This window comes from Phasianus colchicus, chromosome 15 (assembly GCF_987193195.1).
Source record: "Phasianus colchicus chromosome 15, bPhaCol1.hap1.1, whole genome shotgun sequence".
NCBI classification, from domain to species: Eukaryota; Metazoa; Chordata; class Aves; order Galliformes; family Phasianidae; genus Phasianus; species Phasianus colchicus.
Window position 1 is genome coordinate 1,727,946 of NC_143450.1, and position 10,718 is coordinate 1,738,663.

The 10,718-nt window shown below is 53.8% G+C and overlaps 1 protein-coding gene across 1 annotated transcript; it reads left to right on the forward strand.

Annotated features, from left to right (window-relative positions):
- Positions 1 to 2,037: 2,037 nt before the first annotated feature.
- Positions 2,038 to 5,548, forward strand: LOC149915829 (protocadherin beta-15-like). Its single transcript, XM_090151081.1, has 2 exons — positions 2,038 to 4,917; positions 5,459 to 5,548. The coding sequence occupies exons 1-2, from the start codon at positions 2,038 to 2,040 to the stop codon at positions 5,546 to 5,548; spliced, it is 2,970 nt and encodes a 989-aa protein (XP_090007207.1).
- The last annotated feature ends 5,170 nt before the right edge of the window (positions 5,549 to 10,718 follow it).

Below are 10,718 nucleotides of genomic sequence, written 5' to 3' on the forward strand. Positions count from 1 at the left end.
GCGATGCCTTCTCACCTGGTGCTCAGCCATTGGTTCAAGCTGTGACCATGTAATTCCACTGCAAGCTGTAGTCCCAGTTATGTCTGCTTGGGCTATGACAGTTTTTACTGGACATTTCTGTGTTGCTGATATCAGTGGTAACATGAGAGATGGTAAGTATCCCAAATGGATGGATGGATGGACAGGGCATGGAAGGAAGGGAAAGAGAAACTGACTTAATCTCTGATACTATTTTTATATTATCATGCATCCAGACAAAACTGATTTAAGAGGAAAGCGCAACAGTGACTGCATCTGAGTGAAGTTGGGGACCTGCCTTTGCAATAACAAGAAGAAGCTCCCATACCTGGTAAAGCTGGAGAGGTACTCCATCCTGCATTTCATGTAGTGTCAGTGAGAATGCACCAGGAGGACTACAAAACATCAAGAGAATTCATATCCCTTGGGAGATGATGAAGGGGTTGGGAGCTCAAGTAGCATTCTCCTCCCTCAGAGCTGCTTGAAAGGAAGCAGGGAGAGCTCCTCCAAAACGTAATGCAGCTTGAAGCCCGTCTGAAGTTCCTCTATCCCAGTGCGTGCATCATGGGAAATAAGCAGAAGCTGAAAATCCCAGCTGAGAAAATTATAAAGCTACTAACTATTTGTTATTATGGAAATGTGCTGGGAAGAATCACACAACTGGAACGCTGCAATCAAGAGCAACAAGCTGTTTACAAGAGTTAGGCAGGGAAGGATGAGCGAGACAACTTCCTAGTTGTCAACTGGGAAGACTTGGGAAACTACAGACCCATGAGTGTCACGTCTGTGCCGGGGAAGATCAGGGATCAGATTCTCCTGGAAGCCATGTTAAGACACATGCAAGAAAAGGAGGTGATCCAACAGAGCCAACATTGCTTCACTAAGGACCATGGATCACGGCTGACCCATCTGGTGTACTTCAGTGATGAAGTAACAGCATCCTTGGGCAAATGAAGAGTAGGTGATGTCATCCACATGGACTTGTGCAAGGCCTTTGACATGTCCCCACACACTATATGTGTAAGTTGGAGACAGATGTATTTTAATGGTGGACTATTCAGTGGATAAGGAATTGGTTGGATGGTCACAGCCATAGGATTGGGGTCAAGAGCTCCATGTCTGGGTGTAGGCCAATGACAAGTGCTGCCCCACAGGCATCTATCTTGGGACCAGTAATCTACAAAATCTTTATTAATGGATCTAGACAGTGGGATGAAATGTACCCACAGCAAGTTTTTTGGAAACATTTACTGGAGTTGTACAGTTGATATAATAGGAGGAAGAGATGCCGTCCAAAGGACCTGGACATGCTTGAGAAGTGAGCCTATGTGAACAGATAGAGTTTCAGTACATCCAAATGCAAGGTGTTCCAAGTTGTTTGGAGAGAGATGATTGTCTGCTTCAGCTTTGCTCTAATTAGGAACAACCTGGAATACTGTGTGCAGGTCTGTGTTCAGGCTGGAGCACCTGTGATTTGAAGAAAGGCTGAGGCAGACTGGCTGGTTCAGCCTAGAGAAGGATCTGTGGAGACCTCATTGAGGCCTTCCAGTACTTAAAGGAAGGTTGTAAAAAGAGGGAGATTGATTTCTTCCCTGCCCTTCTGTAGCATTGTGTCTGGTATTCCAAAACCTCTGCACTTCCCAACCGTGAAAGTAGTATGCAGCTCTTTGCTTGACTTGTATGAAGCTGGGAACAATTTTCAGTCAGGTGTGGGATTCTGTTGCGTGGCAACACACTTTGGCATAGGTGCAAGGGAGGTTACGTTTGTCATTGGAGGGAAGGAAGATGCCACTCACCAGGGGAAGAATTAGAGCCCTGGGTGCATTGGGTGAGGTGTGATACACAATGTGAAGACAACATGATCAGGATTTTGTCCCAGAAGAGAATTATCGTTCTAGTGTGAAAGCAAGCTGGAGTGATGGTGAATCAATACCTTAAAGCACCTAACCCTGTAAGCTGTCTGGAAGGCTCAAGGTAATTACAATTTGCTGATTATACAGAAGACAAAGTGAGGAAAACATGGATGTACATGAATGGAAATCCCGTTTTCCCACTTTGAGACAGCACAGAACAGAAGAGTTCACGGTGGAAAGCCGGGAAGTGATACCCAAAGCAGCACTGCGTGAGCGAGTATTTACATTGCGCTTTGGGATCGTGTGTGCAGGAGGAAAGGAGATGGGAACCGGGAACTCCATGCGCATCGGCAGCGCCGGTGAGAAGGCGGAGAAGGAGCAATTCGCCGTTGCGCCGCTGGGTGGGGATGTTGGCCACGGAGCGGCAGCTCCCTCTGGCCGCAGCGCGCTTTCAGGCGCAGGCGCCCAGCAGAGCCGCGCGAGCCGCTCGGGAAGGGCGGCGGGGCACGGAGGCGGGCGCTCGGGGGCTTCGGGGCCGAGCCGCTGGGAAAGTCCGGCGGCTTTCGGTCGGCGAGCGGCAGCTCTCGCCGTGCGTCGGGGCCGGCGAGAAAGGCCGCGAGGCATGGAGGCCGCCGGGAAGGGCCGGCCGTGGCGGAGCGGGACGGCGAGCGGGAGACGGAGCGGCGGCGGCGAGAGGCGAGTGCTGTTGTGGCTCGTGTGCGTTTGCGTGTGGGAGAGCGGGGCCGAACCGCTGCGCTATTCCGTGGCGGAGGAAATGGCGAGGGACTCGTCGGTGGGCAACGTCGCCCGGGACCTGGGGCTTTCTCCGAGCCAGCTGGCGGCTCGCAAGGCGCGCGTGGTGTCCGAGGGGAGCGAGCAGCATTTCCGCCTCGATCCGCACAGCGGCGTCCTGACGGTCACGGAGACGCTGGACCGAGAGCGGATCTGTCCGCACAGCGAGAGCTGCGCGCTCTTCTTTAAGCTGTTCTTTGAGAACCCGGTGCAGCTGATCCGCGGGGAGGTGGAGGTTCGGGACGTGAACGACAACTCCCCCGTGTTCCCGCAGAAGGAGATGGTTCTGGAGATTCTTGAAACGACAACTCCTGGATCTCGTTTTCCCGTAGATAGCGCTCAGGACAGAGACGTGGGGCTGAACAGTTTACAGAATTACAGCCTCTCGTCAAACTCGCATTTTTCCCTTGCTCTCGAAAAAGGGAAAGGGGATGCTGAATTCGTGAAACTCGTCCTTGAGAGGGCTTTGGACCGCGAGGAGCAGCAGGAGCTGCATTTGGTGCTCACGGCTGTGGACGGGGGCTCGCCGCCCAGGTCGGGCACGGCTGAGGTCCGGGTGGTGGTGCTGGATGCCAACGACAACATGCCGGCGTTCTCGCGGGAGGTGTACGAGGTGCGCGTGGCCGAGAACAGCCCCCCGGGGCAGCTGGTGGTGCGGGTGTCGGCCGTGGATCCCGACGAAGGCTCCAATGGCAACGTGCGGTACGAATTCACCTCGGAGAAGTCCCACCAGTTATTTGATTTGGACGCTGAAACCGGGGAAATCCGGGTATCTGGAAACCTGGATTTCGAGGATGCAAAAGCCCATAAATTTGTAGTCAAAGCCACGGACGGCGGCGGTCTGTATGCTTACACCAAAGTGCACGTGGAGGTGCTGGACGTGAACGACAACGCGCCGGAGATCGAGCTGAGCTCCGTGAGCGCGTCCATCCCCGAGGACGCCCCGCCGCGCACCGTGGTGGCCCTGCTGAGCGTGCGGGACCGCGACTCCGGCGACAACGGGCGGACGGAGTGCGCCATCGAGGGCGACGTGCCGTTCAGCCTGACGGCCGCGTTCGCCGACCACTACGAGCTGCGCACCAGCGCGGCCCTGGACAGGGAGACGACGGCCGAGTACAACGTGAGCATCGTGGCGGCGGACCGGGGCCGGGCGCGGCTGAGCGCTCGCGAAAGCGTGCGGGTGCGGATCGGCGACGTGAACGACAACGCGCCGCGCTTCACGCAGGCGGCGTACAGCATGTGGGTGAGCGAGAACGAGGCGGGCGCGGTGCGGATCGGCAGCGTGAAGGCGACGGACGCGGACGCGGGCGCGAACGGGCGCGTGAGGTACGCGCTGGTGCGGGAGGAGGGCGAGGAGCGGCCCGCCGTGTCGGTGGACGCCGAGAGCGGGGACGTGTCCGTGGTGCGGCCGCTGGACTACGAGGAGGTGCGCGCCGTGGAGGTGACGGTGCGCGCCGCCGACGGGGGCTCGCCGCCGCGGAGCGCCACGGCGCTGCTGCGGGTGCTGGTGCGGGACGAGAACGACAACGCGCCCGTGGTGCTGCACCCGCCGGCCGACGGCGGCGCGGCGCTGCTGGGCGAGCTGGTGCCGCGGCGGGCGCGGGCGGGCTACCTGGTGGCCAAGGTGGTGGCGGTGGACGCGGACGCGGGGCAGAACGCGTGGCTGTCGTACGAGCTGGCCAAGGCGACGGAGCCGGGGCTGTTCCGCGTGGGGCTGCACAGCGGCGAGGTGCGCACGGCGCGGGCCGTGGGCGAGCGCGACGCGGCCCGGCACAGGCTGGTGGTGCTGGTGCGGGACCGCGGGCGGCCGCCGCGCTCCGCCAGCGCCACCCTCGCCGTCGCCCTGGCCGACGGCTTCTCCGAGGGCCGCCTGCGGGCGAGCGAAGAGGCGCCGGCCGCCGAGCCCGACGGCCGCCTCACCCTGTACCTCAGCGTCTGCTTGGCCTGCGTGTCCGCGCTCTTCGTGGCCGGCGCGGCGGCCGCCGTGGCCGCCAAGGTGCGGCGGGCCCGGCGGGGCGAGCCGGGGACCTTGCCCGCCTTCCCGCGCTCCGCCGCCGACAGCGGCGCCGGCTCCCTGCCCCGCAGCTACGTCTACGACGTCCGCCTCGCCGCCGGCACCGTCGACAGCGAGTTCCGCTTCCTCGGGCCGCTCTTCCCCTGCTTCCCCGCCGGGCTGCCGCAGGGCGCGGCCGAGCAGCGGAGCTCGCTGTGCTCGGCCGGCCTCGGGCAAGAAGAAGGCGACTGGGCCGTGCAGGTGAGGGAGCGGAGCCCCGCGCGGGGGACGAGGGGGAGCGCGGGGGCAGCGCGCTGTCTGTGGGGGAGGAGGGAGGCGGGGACGGAGGCTGGGAGTGAGGGTTCGGCCCCGAGTGCGGCTGTGGGACGGCAGGGAGCTGCGGAGAGGCCGCGGCGCTGATGGCGTCGTGTTTCTCCTGCGCAGCGTTAGCGACAGCAGAACCGACATCCCCTCAGAGTCTGTTTCCCATTATCCTCTTGTTTCCGTTGGCTTTAATGCACGTTGTTTGTTATTTGTTCATGGGGGAACCATCAGTGTCTCCTCCCCTCTTCCTGATCCAAAAAGAGATTTCCAATTACACTTTTCTCAGGTGTTTATGCAGGGCTTTATTGATCTCCAGGGTCTATTATAGGGTTGTCCTGTTCGGGTCAGAGAGCTGTTTTCCCGGCCTCCTCTTTCTTTGCCTGTGGGCAGGGAAGAGTGGTGTCCCATTCACATTGGTTCAGATGAGGCTTCCCAGCTTCTCATCGACAATGTCAGCCGTCCACTGTGTTCTTTGCAGGGCCGAGCTCCCCTGTCTGAAGGCACGGCTCCCGGGGCAGCAGAGGAGAATGGCAGTTTGGATCAAAGCCCCTGGCTCAGCCATCAGTAAGGGAGCAGAAGGAGAATCATCTTGGTCCTCATGGGCAGGTCTCTTCCAAGCAAAATGAAGGAGACACCAACATTGTACCAAAAATAACCAGGGAAGCAGAGATCTGCTGTGTGAGAACTCAAGGACAATATCCGCTGATGCAGCAGTCTATTAATTTAGTCCTTTTGAAATTTGTGTTCTTTTGGAGGTGGATGCATGCTGGGAACACAGAAATGTGATATTTAGTTGTGCTAGTACTGTTGCTCCTGGGCATTAAGTGACAAATGGGAAGAAAATAGTATGATATTGAAGCTATCATTTTCATCCATCTGCTTTTCTGCATTCTTTTTTGTTATCACGTGGACTCTGTAATAAGGGAATTCCATGCCAGGCTGTGTTGCTGTTAATCCAAGCTGAATGTTGCCAGCGAAGGTATTCTTTAATATCTCTGAGAAGCTGGCTGCCATAGAGATGGCTGACATTCACATAATGCACATTCAACCAGGAGTTCCCTCTTTCTGTATGCTGTACATATTGCTCTTTGAGCACTTTGTTTTTGGTTTGATCTGGTTCTTTTCCCAACATTATGTCTAAAAGAATGGTTCTGGAGCATTTCAGGATTATGGATTATTAGATAATAGAACGTTCAAAGCTATTTGCTATTTCTCTTTGCTGATGTATTTCCAAGAGTTGAATGCTTGTTGACAGAAACCAATAAAATCTACTCATAAATCTGACAGAATCAGAGCTTCACTGCTACATGCAAAGTTATTCTTCCCATGTGGGGGAACATTAAGGATCACTGTTGCTATTACACTGTTCCACACCTGAATCTGAAGGACAGCGTGTTGGTGTGAAATGAGGGCAGTCATTGTGAGCAGTGTGTGGGGAAGCTCTTCTCAGCCCGGATGTGTTCCCTGCCATAGCGGTGCCAGCAATCAGGTTACAATAAAGGAAAGGTACAGGTCCGCCTTCCTCTCTTTGAAGTCCTAGGGGCGAATCAGGAGCATTGGTAGGAGCATAAGGCATCAGATACTGGGTGGTACTGTAACTGCTGTGGGGCATGAATGAGGACCTGCATTCCCAACTTTATGTGCTGATGATGGCTTACAGCTGTTTTTTATAAGATGTTTCTCTGTTGCTGATATCTCAGGTTTGGGGGTCAGCAACTGCTTGTGAGCTGGCTGGACACTGGTCAGCAGGTGGTGGCATACAAGTAGTATTTGCCTGTATTCCTATGGTGGCGGGGAAGGACATTGAGAGGAGCAGGAAAACCATCCTTACAAACACATGGCTAAGAGGCTGGTGAAACGCAAAAATTTTGGGTTCTTTGGTCATGGGGCAGTCTAGTCAGCACCTGGTATGAAGGCTGCCGATGATATCACCTATCCCAGAGGGGGAGTCGGATTGTTGCCCATGAGTTGGCAGGACATGTAGAGAGGGCTTTAAACCAGATTTGAAGGAGGTATAGGGATAAAACCAGGCCCACTAGGAATGAGCCTGGAGGTGTTGTAACGGGATTAGGGGTGAGGTGTGGGGCTCAGCTGAAGCGCATCTACACCAATGCACGCAGCATGGGCAAAAAACAAGAAGAGTTGGAAGCCATTGTGTGACAAGCTAACTATGTCCTAGTTGCCATTACGGAAACATGGTGGGACCACTCCCATGACTGGAATGCTGCAATGGCAGGCTTCAAACTCTTCAGGAAGGATAGGCAAGGAAGGAGGCTATCTATATTAGAGAATGCCTTGATGTTATTGAGCTTGAGACTGGGAATGATAACGTTGAAACCCTATGGGTAAAGATCAGGGGATGGGCTTATAGAGCAGAACTTCCTGGTGGGTGTATGCTACAGGCTGCTGAACCAGGATGAAGAGACAGATGAGGAGTTCTACAAGCAGCTGGCAGAAGCTGCGCGATTGTCAGCCCTTGTCTTCATGGGGGACTTCAACATCCCTGACATATGCTGGGAATACAATACAATGCAGTGTAGGAGGTTTCTGGAGCGTATGGAGGATAACTTTCTGACGCAGCTGGTGAGTGAGCCCACAAGAGGAGCTGCCCACTTGACCTGCTGTTCGCAAACAAAGAAGGTCTGGTGGGAGATGTGGAGGTCAGGGGCTGTCTTGGAAATAGTGACCATGAAATGGTAGAGTTCTCGATTCTTGGTGGAGCCAGGAGGGAGAACAGCAAAACTGCTACCTTGGACTTCCGGAGGGCGGATATTGAATTATTCAGAAGGCTAGTAGGGGGAATCCCCTGGGTTTCAGTCTTGGAGACTAAAGGGTTCCAAGACGGCTGGTAGCTCTTCAAGAAGGAAGTCTTCAAGGTGCAGGGGCTGGCTGTCCCCCTGAGCAGCAAAATGAGCCTGCAGGGAAGATGACCGGCGTAGATGAACAGGGAGCTATTCTTGAGGCTCTTCTGTGGAAGAAGGGACGGGTGACTCAGAAAGAGTACAGAGAAGTTGTTAAGATGTTTAGAGAGAAAATCAGAAAGGCAAAAGCCCAGCTTGAACACAACCTGTCCACTGGGGTTAAAAGGAACAAGAAACCCTTTGACACATATCATCAGTGGTAAGAGAGGACTCAGGAGAATCTTCATTCTTTTCTGGATGAGGCTGGGAATGTGACCACTGAGGATAAGGAAAAGGACGAGGTTCTGAATGCCTTCTTTCTGTCTGGCTTTGAAGTTCACACCAGTTATACTCAGGGTACTCCACTCTCTGACCTGGTAGTCTCTGTTAACTGGAGTGCGGACAGAACAGAACCCCCTACGATTTGGGAGGACGCAGTCAGAGACCTACTACTCCAGCTGGACTGTCACAAGTCCATGGGGCCAGGTGGGATTCACCTGAGAGTGCTGAGGGAACTGGCAGAGGTGATAGGCGAGCCACTCGCCATTATCTATCATCGCTCTTTGTTGACTGGTGTGGTCGCAGAAGACTGGAGGCTTGCCAATGTGACTCCCATCTATAAGAAGTGTTGTAAGGTGGATCCAGGAAACTCCAGGCCTATTAGCCTGACCTCAGTGCCAGGAAAGGTTATGGAGCAGATTGACTTGAGGGAGATCACGTGGCATGTGCGGGACAACTGGGAGATCAGGCCTAGCCAGCATGGGTTCACGAAGGGCAGTTCCTGCTTGGCCAACCTGATCTCTTTCTATGATCTAGTGTCCTGTCTGGTAGATGAGGGAAAGGCTGTTGATGCAGTCTACCTAGACTTCAACAAGGCCTTTGACACTGTCTCCCACAGCATTCTCCTGCAGAAGCTGACAGCCCTTTGCTTGGACAGGTACACTGTTGGCTAGATAAGGAATTGGCTGGAAGGCTGGGCCCAGAGAGTGGTAGTGAATGGAGCTAAATCCAGCTGGCAACTTGTCACGAGTGGTGATCCCCAAGGGTCGGTGCTGGGGCCTGTCCTCTTCAATATCTTTATTGATGATGTGGATGAGGGCATTGAGTGCACCCTCAGTAAATGTTCGGATGACACCAAGTTGGCTGGAAGTGTCGATCTGCCTGGGGTAGTGAGGCCCTACAGAGGGATTTGGACAGGCTGGATAGCTGGGAAATGATTACATTTCACACCTTACTTGCTATTTCTGTTCCCTGTTGTGCTGTTTACTATCTTAGGGGGCTAGAAGAAGATGATCACTGCTGTTGCATGTAACATCAAGTTCTGATGTGTTCAAGTTACTGCTCAGGAGACTCAGCTGGTGTCTGTACTCCATATTGTCATCATCTTCGTACGTAGAGAATCATCTCAGTATCTCTATGACTAAGTCTATGTGGTTCTCAGTATGTCTACCTCTATTTGTACTTCTGTCTCCATGCCTCCACCTCTACATTTTTTTTGTTTTCTCTCAGGAGTGGCATGTAAGATCATGTTCTGATGTGTTCAAGTTACTGCTCAGGAGACTCAGCTGGTGTCTGTACTCCATATTGTCATCATCTTCGTACGTAGAGAATCATCTCTCAGACTCTATGAAGAATTACACATTTTGCTTTGTGTGTTTAGAGAGCCAGACTATGGGAGCGTGAACAGGCCATGTTTTCCTCCTTTTCCACACTGTTCTTTCTCCTTCACCTACCCATTGTCTTTTGGCCTAGTTACAAGAGCTCTTGTTAAATATTCCCGAGATGTTCAAACCAGCATGATCCCCCTACTGAGTCTCCTGAATATGTTTCTATTTCTTCCTATGTTTAACCAACTCCTTATTATACAACCCCGAGATCTTCCGCGAGACAGTAATTTTTGAGTGTCATGCTGTGTGGGAGGTTTTTAGCAGGCCCCCAGAAGAATTGGGCACCATCAGTGCTTTGAAACTCCACCCAAAAACAACTGTAGGATCCAGAAAATGTAGCTAAGTGTTTGCAGCAGATATGCCATCACTCTGGCAACTGTAGAGAGACAGCAGTCACTGCCACGTGCTGGGGCTTGGCCCATGCCTGCTGCACCCTGATCAATGCTCCGAGGCATGCTCCGTGCTCTGTGGCTGCTCCAAGAACTGCCACAGGCCTGTAGTTAGTGCAACCCTGCTATTGGCCCCGCAGTTGTTCCAGCTCCTCCATCACAGCCTGTGGTTGCTTTCAAACCTGTGGCAGGTCCCGTGGTTTCACCAGTCCTCAAATCAGGCCCCAGAGTCAATGCATTCCTTGTGACAATCCATGCTCTCTCCCAAGAGAGGCCTTGTGGTTGTTTCAACCCGTGCAACTGGCCCTGTGGTTGCCCCATTTCTCACAGCAGGCCCTGTGGTTCCTCCAACTCGTGGCCAGGCCCTGAAGTTTCTCCTTCCTCTGCAAGAGGCCCTGTGGTGTCTCCAACCCACTCAACACTCTTTGTGGTTGCTCCAAGTTGCATGAGAAGCCCTATAGTTGGTTCAATTCCTGCAGGAGGCCTTGAAGTTGTTCCAACCCTCAAAACAGGCCCTGCGGTTCCTCCAGTGCCTGTGCCAGGCCTTCTATCTGAACCAGGGAACCAACTGTATCAGTATCAATTGCCCCTGTACATAAGAGAAGACAATGACTGTTAATGTCAATTTATTGTGGTGACCCACAATGGAGGCAATAACTGTCTTTTTCCTGGCCATACAGGAGCATTTATGGAGTATGGAGTTCTTCATAACAAGTTGCAGAAACCCCTGAAGGAGAGGGTGAATGGAGTCAATGTGCATAATTGCAGGCCATCTGGCTGGC